Source organism: Hoplias malabaricus, chromosome 16, assembly GCF_029633855.1.
Source record: "Hoplias malabaricus isolate fHopMal1 chromosome 16, fHopMal1.hap1, whole genome shotgun sequence".
In the NCBI taxonomy this organism is placed as follows: domain Eukaryota; kingdom Metazoa; phylum Chordata; class Actinopteri; order Characiformes; family Erythrinidae; genus Hoplias; species Hoplias malabaricus.
In genome coordinates this window covers 19,943,313-19,961,879 of record NC_089815.1, presented here as the reverse complement: position 1 = coordinate 19,961,879, position 18,567 = coordinate 19,943,313, and the positions used below count along the sequence as shown (strand labels likewise).

Sequence of the window (18,567 nt, the reverse complement as noted above, 5' to 3'; positions counted from 1 at the left end):
ATGCTGTTTCTTTAAGAGTGAGAGAGCGAGAGAGGGAGTGAGAGAGAGAGAGAAAGGGAGGGACCTCTTTGCCCTCCAGAAACCAGGAAGGGAATTGAGTTGATCTGCTGCTGCCTGTTTAGCGCATACGGGGCTTTGAGAAGCAGGGACAGCTAAAGAGAGAGGGATAGAGCGAGAGCTCCAGAGAGGAGGAGAGGAGCGCTGGGAAGAGAGAAGCCACAACAAGCAGCACCACGGCAATCGCAGGTGAGTTTACATCTTTCCCGCCCCCAAGTACCCCCTGTATATCTGTCCAGGGCCTGTCGACCACAGGGTGAACAGAAAGGAATGAAGGAGGGGGGCAGAAAGCACCAAGCGAGTTGAAGGGGGGGACTACTGAATGTTCAGGACTCTAACCTTTTTTCTGCAGTTAACTTATTTCACATACCTTTTATTTACTGTCAATGCTTCCCTGAACTTTATTCTCATCTTTTTTTTGGCATTCGCACTCTTAGTTTGGCAAGAGGTGGTGGGGGGTTGAAAGAGGAGTGGGACAGTGTAAGAGGAAGGAGGAACCAAAAATAATGCTGTGGGACAAGGTAGAAGTGGCATGTGACATGCTTTACTTTTTGTTTGTTATTACACAGGCAGTCGGCTGTGATTGATAACTGGTGTCAGAGCTTTCAAGATAATTTTTTTGCTGCCTCTTTCGTGCTGTGTCGGAATATTTCATTGTGGTTTAAAAAGTCTTATTTAGGTCAAGAGTATCAATTCTTTTGATTGTTTTATTTTAGGCTGGCTTGTCACATGTCAAACTTATGGTGTTTGTTTTTGTCTCAGAAAGCTTGCATTTTTTTATTTCACTCTGTGCCTGGCTCCGCTTGATGGCTGGTCTGTACTTTTAATACCTGGCATCCTGCTAGCAACACACTGTAGTGTATAATTCAGCTCTGAGTGCTTACGTTGAACCAAGCTCTGAGGTGTGGGGGTGGTGGGAGTGGACAACTTGGGACTTGTAGTTCCATAGTGGTGGCCTAGAACCAGGTGAAGTAGCTCCAAAGAACTCCACATCCCAGAGTGCCCTGCCTTTGGCCATACAGGAAAGGGAACAGCCGGCAGCCTATCCCAGTGGGGAGGTGTGGTGAGTGAGTAGCTGTCAGGCCAATCGCAGAGGTGGAAGTGAAGCCAGAGCAGTGGGCTGAAAATAGAGGAGTTAGGGGAGGAGGGGGGTGGGTGCTTAGTAGGTGTCTGCCTGTGTAGGATCAGGCAAGGGCTTGCCTGTGTAACCAGGGCCACTCGGAAGTTTTCCCTGTATGCAGTTGCTCCACAGCAGGGTCCTGCCCAGACATACAGGCAGGCAGTGGTAGGACTAAGACTGATCCAAGAAAAGAGACACGTTTCTGCCCGGCCGGTAAGAGCTTATCTGCACTCTCACTCTCTCTGCTGCTCAAAGTGGAGAAGACAGGAAGAGAGAGGACTAGTGGGATCTTAAAGTGAGAGCGAGAGAGAGGAGAAAGAGGGGCTTGACTGAGCTGGGAGAGCTTGACCCAGTTGCAGACGGAGTAGAGATGGAAAACTGAGGCCTTGCTGTGCTAAGGTATGTCCTGAAGAGGTTATGTACAGCACGTGAACTTTTAAAGAAATTAGTTTTATTACTTCTGAATAAAATCGTTAAGACATTAATATCAGAAGTTGGACCCCTAAAATGGTTAAAATGTCTTAGGAAAATGTCTAAATTAATGGCCTTCTAGTTAGAACATTTTGGCACACATGAAGGAATGTAGCACCACTAGAAAACTGAAAATGTAGAAATTTCAGTTTATTCATGGTACAGTTTTGCAAATTGAAGTATAAAGACCTGGTCTGTTGAGGCTTGTAGTTTCTTTTATTGGCAGATGTGGTTGATGTGTCTCTGACCCCTTCCTTAAACTTCTTATAGCTCAGTCTAAATGCACATCCCCCTCACTGTTCTTAGTGAGGGTCTTTTGGTCATATCTCATGACTTGAGTCAGACCAGCAGTCTGTATGGGTGTCCTATGTATAAAACCATCTCTCTCTCTCATTCTAACTCTCTCTCACGCTCATGCTTTTTTTTAATTCAAGGATGTATGCGGATAATTTCCAACCCATACTTGCTCAACTAGTTTTCACTAATGCGGGTACAGGGAGAGTGCAAGGGGTATTTTTATTCACTGATGACGCCCAGTTTCTGAACAATACACAGAAAAGGCTCCTTGTCTTGTCAGGGGTGAGGCCACTCTTTATTGTGTCTTACTTGCAGTATGAATGACACGCATATCTGTGCCCACTTGAAGTGCGTGTACTTTGTATATTGGAAAATTACACCATAGGGTCATTTTGGGTCGCAGCACCTGGGTAGAACTGTGTGTGTGAATAATAAGAGCACCTCCCCTAAAGCAAACATTAATGTTGTTTTTATGTTATTTTATTTTTACAAATAAATCAAAAAAGTTAGAGTAGTTTGGACAGATAAATTGTCACCTGTCCAGTAATTCAGACATGGACTTAATCTACTTTTGAGATTTGTTTGTTTGGACTGTGTAGAATTGCTTCATGTACTTTTTTTTTTAAATGTATAATCACTACATACACACCCTTGGTCAACCTTGTGGCACATATGAGAAGACTTAAAGTTTTTCTTAGAATGCAATTCCAAATCGCATGTGTATTAAGACAGTTTTCTTATGAGAAATTGCCATTAAATGTGCAATTCTTGTTATGATGATCACATTGAGGAAGTAAAAATGCCTGTTTTATATGACCTGAGTTGGGCAACTATTTATATTTGGTGTGACAGATTTCAAAAACAGCTGTATTGTAGTGGGGAATTTTACTAAAACTGTGTGACTGGTGCTTTGGGCAAAAGACTTGGCCATGTAGGCGTTCTTGCAGGCATTTTTTTTTTCTTTAGCGTTTTGGTTGGGGGCACTGGGCTGAGTGGGTTGTTAAGCGTTTCCGAAGTGATTGAATAAAAACAAAAAAACAAAAAGAAATAAAAAACTGTATGTTTGGATATGGACTGCACTAAGTGAACCTCCTTATCGGTAATCAGAGAACTCATCTCATTATGCTCTCATTGCACTCTTTAAAGGGCCTTCTTCCACTTGTCCTTATCTGCAGAGACACTGTCGACACGTTGAGTAAGGTCTACTTCTTAGTTTCATTTACAGTAATGCAGAATCTGATTCTCTTGCTTGCCTCTTTTCACCAGTATGGAGCTGGGCCTCAGATGAGTATTGGAGAGTCCTTGACACACTTACCTTTGCGTGATCATTGAAAGATGTGGATGACACAGCGGTAGAGGGTGGGAGGTGCTTTTATTTTCACCTCCTCAGCAGAGGCAGAAAGGAGGAAGTGGAAGCTGTGGTGGGCCCGGCGGTGGACGAGCGCAGTGCAGTGTCTGGAAGAGCTGGTCATCTGATAACAGAGCGGGTTCTGTTACACCATCACCAGAGTCACGCAGGAAGTCATCTTCCGTCCACTCTGCTGGGCCTCTGCAATGGAGAAAAAGACAGACATGGGCACAAGGACACGGGTAATGTTAGTGCAGTGGACCACCTTCCTTTGGATATTTGGTGGTCCAACAGTTCTGTAGAGAACATGTTAAAAAGTCGAGCATAGGAATATTCCCGTTGAGACAGAAACACGTCTTGAGTAAAGCTGACAGTAAATTTCAAACAACAAAAACACTAAATGAAATGGAACTACAGAATACATTGCTGTAAATGTGCTTTAAAAGAGCTCTGTGTACGTTGTAGTTGTAGCATTTGCTAGAACATGGCAGTGGACGAGACACAATCAGGTAAGGTCTCAGAACAAACAAAGCGATTAGGGTTCTGTTCAGCAAGTAGCACATGCTGTTCTTTTCCAACACAAATCACTGACATTTTGGTCAAATTGTTATTTGAAGAAGACTGCTTAACTGTCAAACTGTCAGAGGAAAGTGAAGAATCTAAGTATATATATTTTTGCTTTCTTACAATTTGTAGCAATAAGTGGACTACTGAAATATTAAAATGGATGGGCGTTGATAACTGATTAATTCCTGCTGAAACTGTTCAGTTTTCAGAGTGGCTCTCTGGAAACTTTTGTCAGTTTGTTTAGACCTGACTACCTCATACAGTACATCTACTTAATATCTAACCAACTGGTTCCTAACCTTTATGTACATTTTATTGTTCTCCCTGCCCTAACACACCTGATTCAACAAAGTAATTAAACTAATTAAAAACTAATAAAACCTATTCCAAGAAACTAATGAACAGACCTTTAAATTTATTGAACATGTTAGAGCAGGGAAAACTAATACAACAGGACCACGGTACTCGTGAATCAGTTTAGTTAACCACTGCTATATAGTCATGCTGAGGCTGTTAACTGTCATTTTTGGGGAGGGGTTTGCGTTGTTAGGTCTCTCTTCACTGGTTTCCTGTAAGCTTGGCCGCAGTGTCCAAAAAGACTTGCAGAAGTTGTGGCCAGCCCACTGCCAGATGCAGGGAAACGAGCCTGGAAAACTTTGGTCAAACTTTGAGGGGGCGTCTGACATTTTCACACTTGGGTCTAACCTTCTCGATAAAACCGTGGCTGGTTTGGGAGAACTGTAAACTTATTACTATTTAGTAGCTGTTGCTGTACCGTGTCTCTCTGTATCTTACTAAGTTTGACATTTATTCTACTATGACTGAGAAACTGAATAGCTCTCCAACCTGAATTTATTTTATCATGAAAACAAAGTTGTACTTGTACTCTCACTTTCATGACATTAGAAGTAGTGAGGTTAATTGTTCACTGGAGTGAAGACAGTATTATGTGTGGTTAGGCACTGTTTTTATTGGTCTAGAGAAAGTTGGCAGGGGCTGAAACAGGTTAAGACAGACTCAAGAATACTTGAGAGTCATGTACATACGTTTTAAGCTGCCTCACCCACTACCTTTTGAGGGGGCATTGTGAACACAAGCCTGGATTTTTGGCAGGCTACTGATATATCTCCAGCGAAACAGCCCAACCCCACAACTCCAGTTTTATCAGTTGTTCGCCCACTTCCTGCTTGTGCTCCGCACAACCAATCAGACTTCCCTAACCACTGCTGGCAGGAGTGACTCATAGCAAGCCCTTGCTCAAAATCCTGTTCTTCTTGGAACTAGACACCCCCCCCTCCATAGCGTTTCCGATTATCCTCTAATATCCTCTCGGCCCTGACCTTGAACTCCGCCGACCTGTGTGTAGTGAATCCCCCCCACCCCCCCGCCTCCAAGCCAGTGCTGCTAATCACACACACACACACACACACACATACAAGCACTGAGTGGACACACTGGTCAGGTATGCTTCGGCACATCTTTCGTCCACACTGCACAAGGTATTGGAGGTGATATTGAGTGTGTTAGCTCACACTTGTGTCAGTAATCTTACTTCTGACTGGAATCAATTGAAGTCTTCCTGTAATTGTTTTGATCTCCTCATAAACTGCCTGTAAAAAATGACTAGCAAAGGCTACACATAGGCCACTGTTAAAGAAAAAAAATATATCAACAGCCTAATAAAAAGCACTTAAGCCTCCAGCGACGTGCTTCACGCTGAGAAATATCTCTGGTTGTTTTGGTTTATGTCATAAGTCAGTGTGCGTTTTTGGAATGCGTGGTATGTGCTCAGCTAAGAAGTTTCATTTTGAGGTGTTGGTTTACAGTTAATATAATGAACAGTCTGAATGAAATGTACACAGGGCTTGGCTGAATTTGAGTCAACTGAGGTTGAAAGCTGCATTCTAAGAACTTCATTGGAAACAAATATAAGTCAAGCTTTTAATTTCCTCTTCACAGAAGCTAGCATTGAGGTCTAGGTAGAATTGTTTGCATTATTGAGAAAAGTCAGTGTAACAGCAGTGTCGTATCTTGCTATTGCTAAGAGAACGCACAGTACTTGGTTTCGTTCAAATATTTTTGATTTATGCTAGTTTTTTGTACAATCCTTGTCAGAGCTATTACTTTCAACTTTTACTTTATGCAGGAATCTCACAAAATATATATTTCATATTCAATGATTGTCTTAAAGAGTAGAATCGTCCCAGAAAAATCCCGATTACTGCTCTCCACGTCGGCCGTGGTAGAGCAGGCCTGGGGTAAGTTGAGGGAGGGGGTTGGGATGGCTACTCGCATTGAATTGTGGTTTGACTTGCAAAGCAGCGGCTGGCTTGTGCGTGTGGCTGATGGCAGTGGCCTGCAAGCGAGCCGTTGGGGCCGTGGCACAGCCCCCGTCACCCACAGCCATGAATTAGTGATGAGGAATGTTTGGAGCCATGAGAAGGTGTCAGGATCAGGTTTGTTTGCAGTGTTTCTTCTTTCTCTTAGCCCAGACCTGAGTTTATTCTGGGACATGGATAGCACTGTGACCTGCTAGCCAGCTTTTGGTAAAATCTTGTCCTATTCTAGTTCGTTCCACCCTTGGTCATCTTTTTATTGAATTGGTAATGAGGCTACAAAATATATTTAAAGTTGATTGTTATTGTCGTTTTATTGCTGTGTCTTATTGCTTATGCAAATAAATTCTCTGGCTCACAAAATTGTTTGTTTATTTGCCTAATCAGATGCTCCTGATGAACATTTCTTGGGCATTTTGTATATGAAAGTAAAGCAGTGTTAAAGTGTAATTATAACGTAGTGCAGTTCTTATATTTAGCAAGAACTGTGATATTTTCAATCTATTTTATTCAACCCAATTATCAAGGTGTATTCCCCTTTGCCTGAGTTAAAACAAGGCATATGTTTGTCCGTTACTCCCTTGCGTTCTGGCGTGTTCTTAAATTGGCTTATTCAAATGAGCCCTAAGAGATAGTGAAATGAGTGCTGGTCTGTCAGGCCTATGGGGGTTTATCAGAACTCCTAGGGAAAAAAGGACCAAGCTGTGATGGGGAAGCGGAGCGTGCAGGTGCCCATCACAATAGCACGAGAGCTGAAGGAGACAGTGAGAGGCTTAAGCCCTGGCTTATGGTCATTACCACGGAACTTCAAGATGTGGTCTAGAGTGGAACTATTATTGGAAGGCCTTCCCTGAGGTGCACTGTATAGAAGTGTGGGTGTTGCATATGTGTCCTAGATTGAGATGGTCTCGCAATTCCCAATGTATAGCAGCAAACATAATTTTTCATAAATTAAAAGATTCATTAATGTATAGATTGTTTACTGTGTGGCATCCAGGTTGAATTATCCAAGCAGAAATGTTTGCTTAGAGCGTTAATGTCGCACTTTACCTAAACATGACCTCTGCATTGTCCTGACGTAGTGCCAGCAGCTCTCTAGGTGAGGAAGGAAGCAGTTTTGCAACAGAGTGAGTGTGTAAGTGTTAGGATGGCCCAGGTTGATCAGGTCCTGTGTACATACCAAGGGGCTTGATCTGAAGGAATGCCATTCAAATGTGTTGCTCATATAGAGAATAATCCCCCCTGGCCTCACCCCCTGCTGGGTCACACTGCCAGATGGAGAGAGAGTGGGGGGTGGGGGGGAGTTGGTTTAGGCTGTTTGGCTTTCGTGCATGTGTATGTGCCTGTCTGAATGGACAAATCGAGGAGGGTTGCCTTTCAAAGCCCCCCTCGCCACCCCCCCTTCTTTCCTCCCACCCCTGCCTGGGCTGCAGTCGATCATTTTAATCTCCCCCCTTTACACGTGAGCAAGGGGACAGGCCTTTCCTGAAACTTGGCACACAGAACAGGGTGGGGTAACCGGCTCAGACCGGATTGACAACCTCCCTATTTAATACCGTTCCCTCACAGCCCTGTGCCTCTCCTCATCCACCACTACAACCACCTTGTCCTCTGCTAGAGTCCCCCCCCCCTCTCTGGCTTTGCTTACCAAGCCCCTGACCTTCCCTACACCCACCCAACAGCAGAGTGAGGAGCTACTGAGGGCATATGCTGTACTGTCCTACACCGTGTGCCACTCTCCCCACGCACAGCTTAACCCGCACATGCCCTCTCATCTCTCCACTCCTCTCCTCTCTTCTCAAGCTTAAAGCTATTCAATATCTAAACTCTCCATGGCAAACAACAAGGACATGGAAATGACATACTTTCATTCAATGGTTCAGTTCATGTTTGAGCATCTTGGAGAAAATTGACCTGTAGTTTCTGATACGTCAAACTCAAAATATGAAGACCATCATGAGCACTGTTCTTGCATCCGCATGGCTTTTCCCCCCTCATTTAAATAAGTGATAAAAAATAACACTGATAAATCATTGTTATTTATCACAATATATTGTTAGACACTATCATTAACAAAAATAGCATTTTTTTAAATTAACAAATGAACACAGCATAAGCTGATGCTACTTTTTTTTTTCTGGTGGTAGGCCTAGATTATCTATTTACCTAAAGCATAATATTTTTTGTTGGGGGAGATTGTCACAGTCACGACTGTCTGTGAGGAATTTGATGTGTTCTCCCCGTGTCTGTGTGGGTTTCCTCCGGGTGCTCCTGTTCCATCTCACAGTTTAAAAACACACGTTGGTAGGTGGAATGGGAACTCAAAAGTGTCCATAGGTGTGTGTGTGTGTGTGTGTCTGGTGCCTCCTCCAGGGTGTGTTCCTTTCTTGTGCCAAATGATTCCGGGTAGGCTGAGGACCCACCACGAGTCTGAACTGGATAAGCGGTTACATACAATGAATTAAGATTTTGGGAAAGTGTCATTAATAATCACAATTTTCAACTTCCCAGTGCTGTAAAAGGAGGTGATCAATTAGTTGGCCTTATAAATACTGTGGGATATAAGACTTTAAAGTTGTTTCTCATCTGTAAATTCTTCTTACTTACATTATTTCTTAAATGGATAAAAAATATTTTATAGGAAACGAATGTAAATAACCTCTTTTGGACTGTTATGTTGACAGTTGATATAAAAACAAATGTGATGCTAAATGTAAAGTAAACAGTCATATGGCATACAAAAATTTCAAATAAGACATGTGTACCTATAATTGGATGATTTGGTTTTAAAGCTAGAGCAATACACTTGTCACTTTCTTAAACCCAGTGAAACCCAGTGGAGATATGAAATGGTTTCAGTTTTACTGCATGTTAATAACAATTACAATGCACTGTATCTTCAGACTTCAATTATTTCTTTTTGAACTGTCCATGTAATCTTCATCAGTGGCCTTTGACTTGCTTGGTTTGATAAAGGTGACCGTTAGACCACTGACTGTTAGCTCCTCTTAGTCTTTGTCAAATTTGCATTTGCAGCTTAACAATAATAACTCAAAGGGTGGCCCCATAAGGAAGTGATGTTCTCAAATGAAACAATTCTGAAGTGAGACAATCTGTTAGTAGAAGAGGAAGAAGAAAATGTACAGATGCTCATTCACAGTTTTGGTATGATGTCTAGTCAGTGGGCTACCAAAAATGCTACTAAAATTTCTCTGTACTAAGATATACTCTACAGTTAAGAAGGACTTGTTGATTAGCTCATTACATGGGGTAAGAAAAGGAAGAACACACAAAAAATGCGGGACAGGTGTAATTAAGGATTGTTAGTCCTGGAGGTTAATGTGATATAATGATTTAACATGACATTACATGGGGTGGTAGGTAGCGTTGCAGTCACACAGCTCCATGGACCTGGAGGTTGTGGGTTCAAGTCCCGCTCCAGGTGTGAAGAGTTTGCTGTGTTCTTCCCGTGCCTGTGTGGGCTTCCTCCGGGTGCTCTGGTTTCCTCCCATGGTCCAAAATCACATGTTGGTAGGTGGATTGGCAACTCAAAAGTGTCCATAAGTGTGAGTGAATGTGTGTGTCACCCTGTGAAGGACTGGCGCCCCCTCCATGTTGTTTTCCTGCCTTGTGCCCAGTGATTTAGCGTAGGCTCCGGACCCACCACGACCCTTAACTGGACAAGCAGTTACAGACAATGAATGAATGAATGACATTACATAAATAGCCCAAGATTATTACAACATTAACATTTAGCATCTTTTCACTTGGAACGGCGATAAAAATGTAAATTGATATAGGGCACCCAAACTTTTGCTTTTTTTTTTTTTTTTTAAACAAGGTATTGCCTTGTTTGGTTTTTGTGTATCTGAAGGTTGTTGTAAACATAACCCGTTTGTGTTTGTAGACAGGCAGACGGACAGACGGCAGGACGGACGCGCGGGTTGGGGCTGCGATTGGCGGCTCGGCGGCAGGCTGGTGGAAGATGTCGTCGGGAGCCGGCGGGAGGGGGGGCCGGCAGGGCCGGGCCTGCGGGGAGGCAGGTGAGGCAGAGGAAGGTCCAGTGGGCATCCCCTTCCCCGAGCACAGTGCCGAACTGCTGGGGGGCCTGAACCAGCAACGGCTTGATGGCCTGTTGTGTGATGTGCTGCTGGTGGCCCAGGAGCGCGAATTCCCCGCCCACCGCTCAGTTCTGGCCTCGTGCAGCACCTACTTCCACAAGCTCTTCACCTCCGGCATGGCCGCCGATCGCCAAAGCGTCTACGCTCTGGACTTCATTCGAGCTGAGGCCCTGGCTGCCCTGCTGGACTTCGCCTACACTGCTACACTCACGGTCAGCCGCAACAGCGTTGCAGATATCCTTAGTGCTGCACGTCTACTGGAGATCTCACCCGTCCAAGATGTGTGCACGCACCTGCTGGACACCAAAGTGCTCTCCCCGCCGGTGGGTGTAAGAATCTCCCAAGGGAAAAGTTAATTTGGTTAAATCAAATATTATACAAAAGCCATTTCCCTTGGCTCCAAAAGATGGGACACTGTGCGAAATGTAACTGAAAAGTGGAAATCATTTACACTATATTTAACTGAAAACCATACAAAAGCAGCAATGGAATATTTAATTATTTAAAAAAATTATATATCCTTTCATAATTTGATGCCAAGAAACACTTTTTCTAAAAAATTGGGAGTGGGATCAGTTAGTAAAGTTGTATAGATATAGTTAGTAGTAGTTGTAGGCAACCCAAAAAGTTAAATATGGTTAATTGGCAGCAGGTCAGTGACATACACTGGTTAAAAAGACCATCTCAAGATCATCTCAGAATTATAGATGGAGAGGGGTTTACCTCTTTGGAAAAGACTGCACAGGCAAATATTGAACCGGTTAAAGAATCATGTTTCTCAACATAAAAGAATCTGGAGGTTTCTTCATGTGTTACATAATATCATTAAAAGACTCTGGAGAATCTGGAGAAATCATTATGTGCAAGGGGCAAAGCCCAAAACCAATATTGGCTGGTAATGGTATTGGTAATGGCTGACATTGGCAGGCCCTTATGGGGTAATGCATTTAAAAACAGACACAATTCAAAAATAGAAATCACTGCACTGCAACCAATGAGCACATTTCATCGCTACATTGAAGCTAAAACTCTATCATTTCAAGAAGAAACTTTGTAAAAATAGGATGCAGAAGATCCACTGCCATCTCTGGGCCTGAGCCTATTAAGAGGTGAAGTAGAAGAGTGTCAGTTGAACTGTCAAATCAAAAATTAAAATTCATTTTGCAAAGCAGTTACAGACAATGTTGGAAGGTAATGAAAATAACGAATGCTGTGTTCCCCAAGTTAAAGTGAAGCGGGACCTTCCAGCTTGTTATAAACACACAGTTCCAAAACCATCATCCCTTTTGGTATGGTATGGTTCAGTGATCTTTCTCCTCAGCTCCCAAATGTTTGATTGTTGTTAAGTTGGGCATTTTTTCTTCAAGTTTCCTCATATTCCTCAGTTTGAATTGAAATATCGTCTATGTATTGGGAATAGGTGGCATCCATAATTTTCATACCGTTGGGCTGTGTGAACCTCCATACCTGGGTTGAGAGACAAGTTTTCAGCCCTGTGCAGTTCAGCTCAGCGCAGCTCAACAGCGCACACCGACCCATGTGCCGATGATAAAAACAACAAAAAAAACATATTTCTGAGAGAGCAAATTTCAGCTAATGGTGCTGGAGGAACAGAAAAGTAAAAAAAAAAATAGGCAACGTAAGACAGGTTCTACATAGTTTAGAAATGTATCTGGCCAGCTAACAGGCACTTGTGGTTTATCACACCACAGCAGATGAATTTCCAGCGAACTAAGGCTCTAAACACAAATATTTGGAGGATAAAGACTCATACCTGTGAGCATTAAGTCTAGTGAAGTGTCTTCTGAGTAATTTGTGTGTTTTCAGCTTCCTTCCTCTCTCTCTTAACCCAAATTCAGTGCTAAACTCAACTGCAGTGGGCTACTGGGTTTGTGTTCTTTCCCCACCCATTTTTTATTTTTTAGTCTGTCATCACCAGCCAATGAGCTCCCACAACGCCCCCTCCCTGTGGCTCTCTTAAATGCACATGAATGAAAACTCTGGCCTTGTACTTAATGACACAGAACAGAAATTGACACACCACACACGTCATAAACACCGCCCTCATTTTGAGATACCATCAATATTTTTAAATAAATTTGAATTACCGTTATACCACCCAACCCTACTTCTTACTATTTCAAATAAAACACGTTTTAAATTATTTGCACATCATTGCATTTTTGTTTTATTTATATATATGTGTGTGTGTGTGTATAAACATAGACATATATTTTGCCAAGTTTTAAGCATCCTTGTCAAATTGAAATTTATTGCATCATTAACGTTCAAGACTTCTGAGATATTTTATTGCTTAAAGAGCTAAGGATGTGCATCAGTCCTGTTTTAACTGTAAATGCATTCCAGCTGTTGAGTGTGACAGTCCTGCCTTCATTTTTGGTCCTTAGGCGGGTAGTGAGCAAGGAGAGGATGGGCTGGTGGAAGACGAGGACCACAGAAGGAGTGGAGGAGAGAAGGGCAACCGGTTGCGTGCCCGTGAGTACTTGGAGTTCTTCCAGCGGGGGGCGCACTGGGGCGGCAGCAGCTGCAGCACACCAGAGCTCAGGGACCCACCTGCACACCTGCACTTTAGCCAGCGCAACGGCAGTGCTGACAGCAACGGCATGCCCCCCGGCCCAGCTGCCTACTTCTCACCCCTCGCACAGGCCCTTGCCCAGCAACCCCTGCCCCCTGACCCCGAGGACGATGAGGATGAGCCCCCTGAGGATGACGAAAAGCAGCGGGACAGCAACCCTGCTGATGTCACCAAGGAAGCCCTGCTGTGGGCACGGGGGAATGGCACAGATGCTTTCTCTCACTTCTATGCTTCGTCCCAGAACGGACACTTCTACCTCCATCAGCCGGAAGTCAAAGCCGAACGGGATACCGAGGCCCCCCTGCAGAGGGAGGCAGAAAGGGGGCCCGCAAGTGCCCTCCTACAGCAGATGATGGACTCCATAGAGCGGCAAAAGGAGCGGGCCACAGGGGCAGAGGATGACGGGGCAGACGGAGATGAGCATGATGTGGAGTTTTACTTGAAGTACTTTAACAGTGCACAGCCGGAGGAGGCAGGAGCTGCCGCTGTGGCACAGGGTCTCCTGCCCCTCTGGTCCGTGCGGGGAAGCAGCGGTGGAAGTGGGGGTGGTCAGTCTGGTGGAGGTGGCGGTAGTGGCAGTGGTGAGAGGAAGATGCGCTCAAAGGCCTTCCAGAAGTGCCCCATTTGCTCCAAGGTCATCCAAGGGGCCGGAAAACTTCCCAGACACATCCGCACCCACACAGGAGAGAAGCCCTATGAGTGTGCCATCTGCAAAGTGCGCTTCACCAGGTAAGTCATGAGCTCTTGATTTTCTGATACGGCACCGTTATTATCAGTGTAAATTGTTCGTTAATTTGGAATATTTTATTGTTTGAAATGTTTGAGTCTGTTTCTGCTACCAGTTAGATCCTACTAATTGTGGCAGTTAAAATTGCTCGTAAGAGTGATGGAACACCACTGTCCTCCCTACCTTTTATAAACAGGGCAAAAAAAAACCCATAATATAATCCTTCATTAACCAAAATTGAGGTAAAACGTTCAATACTTATGATATTGAATATAGGATCATATTGCCCAGCAGAACCCCCACCTACTCCCCAGGCACCAAGTGTGTGTTCTATGCCTCTAGTGTGTGTGTGTGTGTTCGATGCCACATATGGGTTAAATTCAGAAGCTGTTGCATGTACAATGACAAATATTTTCATTTCATATAATTTCCTTTTATCAGTGACTACAAAGCAATGTGGCGCATCAGGCAAGTTAGCCACTTTAGGTTCAAGGTGTAGTTACTTTATACATTTAAGTGATATAAAAAAGCACAAAACATACATCTGTTTATAAAATGTTTCTGCTAAAACTATAGTTTTGCAAAACTCAGGTGGATGGTTGTTGGATGTGCTGACTAGTGTCCATTACTTTATGAGAACATAAAAAAAGCAACAAAAAAAATTGAAAAGTGAAAATGTCACCAGGATTATGTGTACATACACACGCAGCAATCCAGTGAAGCAATAGATTGTTGCAGTTATTCAGTAAAGCATGTGCTCCTTTTTTTGGCCAAAATAAAAGAGATTCATTTTGTATCCAGTTGTGAGGTCAGTGATTTGTGCACCTACCAGTATCATGTGACTTACCAGCTGACCACATAGCCAAGAGTTTAAGAGTTTTTCTTTGAAAATCAGAGTTTCCTTTTGAAGATAATTAATCATAAAGAAGAGGTTGGGGCGCTTGTAGATGGAGAGGGGTGTACCTAAGCAGAATCCATTTAAATGCTATGGACTAGTCAAACAGACATGTACATTGTACGCTGGTGGGGAGAAAAGTAGCTATAAATTTTAGTGACAGGCAGGCTGCATGTCAAAGTCCTGGAATTTTAACAAGGGGGATCCAATAAAAACGGTCTGTGGTTGGCACGGCTTGGCTGTGTCTTATCAGAGTTGAGGCCACTATAAACCGCTCTGTACCGATATTGAGAGGGATTACAGAGTGATGCCCTATCTGTGCCAGTGAATTATTTGAACTTGTGATCCCGGGTGTTACGTTGATTATTGCCCCCAGCACACACAGGCCTCTTTCAGCTGGCCTGCCTAATGAAAGCCGCTGTGTGCTGAATGCAGGTTAGCAAGCTGCTAGGGATGGCTTCCGCTGTACTTAAGGCCATCACCTCTTCCATGAAACCATCCCCTTAATGAATTAATCAGGGGACTTGCATTGGAAATAGATGCTGCACTGAAAATATCCAGGAGCCTATTTGTGCTAGGTGGATCTAAATGCAGAAGGCAGTGGGAAGGGGGCATTGTAATCTTAATCCTGTTTGAGCAGGGTTAAGAACGTGTCTCTCTAATGCTGTAATAAATCAATCCTGTCCTTTAAATAATTCAATTCTGTCAGTGCACCAATTTATTGCTTTGTCCCTTGGGTTTGCATGCATGTGCACTTGTGCTGGCCACTATATAAGCTAAAAAGTTTTTGTATATATGTGAGTTTTAGAGGGTGAGAACTTGTGCACGTGGCTAAATGCACATTTCAGTGCATGCGCATGAGGTTCTAAACACGTTATTCCCTATGTTTTCAGATATTTTTATTTGTTGGAAAAAACATGAACTGAAATGTAATTTTTATATAAACTACAAATTTCAAAGTCGAAGCAGCCTGTGAGAAAAAGTCCCTTATATTTCAGGGGATATTTTGAAAAGTCATCTGAAAACAGTTTCCATAGCAAAAATTATTAAACATTACAAAGAATGCGAGATGCCTAACAACTGCACAAAAGCGTATACAATACAAAAAGGGCCACCAACTGATGATCAGAAATGCAGAAAATGCTGCTAACATTTAATTTTGGATGTTTCAAACAAGATTTATAATGCAGATCTCCATGGAAACAATGAACAATGCAAAAAATAAATAATAATAATAATATATATATATATATATGTGTGTATATGTATGTTTGTGTGTGTTTGTACAGTAAGCCTCCACAGTTCCGGGCCAGCCAGCCGCAGTAGTTTATTTAGCTGTACTCTGCCCTGGTCACAGGCGTTGGGGGAGGGAAACTGAAGGGTAAATGTGCGTTCTATGAACACAAGACCTTACACTTTATATCACAAAAACAGTTCTCTTATTGGTGAAAAAATGCCACATTTTCACAGCATGTCGGTCTTTCTTGTACTTTAACTCCCCCCACCCCATCCCCCTTGACACTTTTGTCATTTTGTGGCTTAGTATGCTTGAGAAACATTTAAGCTATACGAGCCATCTGAACTGTCTCATTTCTGATGGTTAGATTTTTATTTTTACTGTGCCCTAACACCTTAGACCTCTCAGACCTACCAGCAAAAATTCAGTTTAACACTTATTCAAAAACATTTGTTTGAGACTACACAAGCCTGCACAATCCATGTCCACACTGGGTGCACGTTAATGTAACTGAATTAAATATCTTTAACCCCATGTTTTATTGAGTGAAAACCCTCATTAGCTCTGAAATCGCCCCTTGTAACTAGAAAAATGTATTGGAAGAATATGTTAACATTTAACTTTAACATTAACATTTTTCATTGGTTCCATGGAAATCCATGAAAGCTAAGACCCAAATCTATAAAAACTGTAATAATTTTAAGTGAATCCACACAATGTAATAGAATAGTTTTAGACTCCTTTATCATGCCTTGACAGTGGGGCAGATGAGGGCACCTCAGTAGGTTAAGCAACATTCCTCAAAACATGTTTCTCAACACAGTGCTTGTCTTGATTTTTGATCTGAGTTTCCAGGTCAACTGGATGCTCACTGTTGATTCCTTTGTTGCCTTTGATGTTGCAGTACTTTGGTGAAATAATGTATTTAGTCTGTTAAAATGCAAAAGTTTTCACGTAAGTAGGTGAAATGGTGTTGCTGATTGCTATCATCCACTGTAAATCTTTTCTCCTTTCTACACTGATAAAACCTCACCCCTTGTCACACTTCTTTGGGATCCTCCAAACCCACTTGAGCTCCATGGTGAACATTGAGCCCTCCAGCGCCTCACTGACTCACAGAGAAATTATAGAGATAAAGATTTGAGCTTTATGGCGCTCGTCCCCAGATGACCCAGTCCCTTCTGGGAGCAAACAAACATTGCGAGATAATCAAAGCTACTTCTTTAAAGGAAAGTGGTATAGTTGAGTGTAGAGGTTATAGCCTTATGGGTAGGGTAATAAATATGCGTGATGTTATGCATTAACACTGTGATGCCTATGAAATTGAATCAAAGTTGTATTGAACATTCCTATGGCATTTTGCTGTTCATTCCTCTGTGTTAAATATTTTTAACTGTTTATTTAAAAAATGTATATTATATTTTTCAGGCTCTGGGGAAAAGCATTTTGTTCTTTATTAGTCAGGGTCTCAAAAATATTGCACAAAATATATGTCACCAATTTCATTGTCATATGTCAACTAAATTACATTTAAAGACTTAAGATAAAAAGGGTGTATATTTTTGGTCCCGCATGAATGATCTCCCCATTTACTGAAACATTTGTGACACTTGTGTGACACATACTTTGGAGTGATCTGGCAAAACTAGGCTTGCTTGGTCTTGTTTTGTTGTTAAATGCTTATAGATAGTTGGGCAGTGGTACAATCCAGTGATACAAAGTTGGAGGAATCTGTAGTCATTTTATTTCTTCCTACCACATTCACTGCCCTTCTAAGATTTACTCCTATGAATTGCCTCTATAAGCAATATCTTACAGCGTCTATTGTTCTAGTACTAATTTTAATACAACTTTAACACAAATCTTTCTTAGTTTGTATACATTCTTTAATGTTCTCTCTAAAAATGTCTGATATTCTTAGTGTACCTCATAAGATTGAGTTGGAGATAAGGGCCTGATATATATATCATAAGCTGTAATGCCACCAATTAGCAATCCAGATACTGCTTGTATGCTTTATAATAAACCTGCCTAGTACCTTGTTAATCTGGCACAGTGTTTCTTCGGCATTCAGTAAGTCTGTTGTAAATTCAATACAGTTTAAGGCAAGTGGTTGGTTTGCACAATGTTATTTGGTGTTCATAAATGTCTGTTAGTGACATTAACCAAGTGTTATATATATACTTTGTCTCCCAAGTATCACTTTAAGATTCATGTTTTGATTTATGTGATTTATTTATTTTTTCATTTTTTATGACTTTCACCTCTTAATTTTTGTTTGCTTGCTCCTTTTTTTCCAGACAGGACAAGCTCAAGGTCCACATGCGCAAGCATACAGGAGAGAAGCCTTACTTGTGCATGCAGTGTGGAGCAGCCTTTGCCCACAATTATGACCTAAAGAACCACATGCGCGTGCACACGGGCCTGCGTCCCTACCAGTGCTCCAGCTGCTTTAAGACGTTTGTGCGCTCGGACCACTTGCACCGCCACCTGAAGAAGGATGGCTGTAACGGAATCCCATCTCGTCGCGGCCGAAAGCCCCGTATCCGGGAGCACGAATTGCTGGAGAGCCCACCAGAGCCCTCCGTTCCAGGACAGCGCCCGGAAGGGGGATCTGTCCCAGAGGATGCTCCAGATGGCCGCACACACAGTCCACACGAAGAAAGCAGAGGGGAAGAAAGCGTGAGGCAAAGGGACTTTGCCACGGCATAAAATCAGACACTGCTGGGTCAGGTGCGCTACATGGAAACAGGAAGAAAAAAAAGAAGAAAAAAAAAGAAAAATAAGAAAATCGA

At 42.6% G+C, this 18,567-nt stretch overlaps 1 protein-coding gene across 1 annotated transcript; it reads left to right on the top strand.

Annotated features, from left to right (window-relative positions):
• The first annotated feature begins 194 nt into the window (after positions 1-194).
• On the top strand, positions 195-18,567 carry zbtb7a (zinc finger and BTB domain containing 7a). Its single transcript, XM_066648276.1, has 4 exons — positions 195-246; positions 10,104-10,640; positions 12,726-13,642; positions 18,073-18,567. The coding sequence occupies exons 2-4, from the start codon at positions 10,182-10,184 to the stop codon at positions 18,482-18,484; spliced, it is 1,788 nt and encodes a 595-aa protein (XP_066504373.1). The 5' UTR covers positions 195-246; positions 10,104-10,181; the 3' UTR covers positions 18,485-18,567.

Bases quoted from the DNA above. Each gene is read 5' to 3' on its own strand.
- zbtb7a (XM_066648276.1), top strand. From the start codon at position 10,182: ATGTCGTCGGGAGCCGGCGGGAGGGGGGGCCGGCAGGGCCGGGCCTGC. The intron at 10,641-12,725 runs GTGGGTGTAAGA...TTTGGTCCTTAG, and splicing joins CCAAAGTGCTCTCCCCGCCG to GCGGGTAGTGAGCAAGGAGA. The intron at 13,643-18,072 runs GTAAGTCATGAG...CTTTTTTTCCAG, and splicing joins TGCAAAGTGCGCTTCACCAG to ACAGGACAAGCTCAAGGTCC.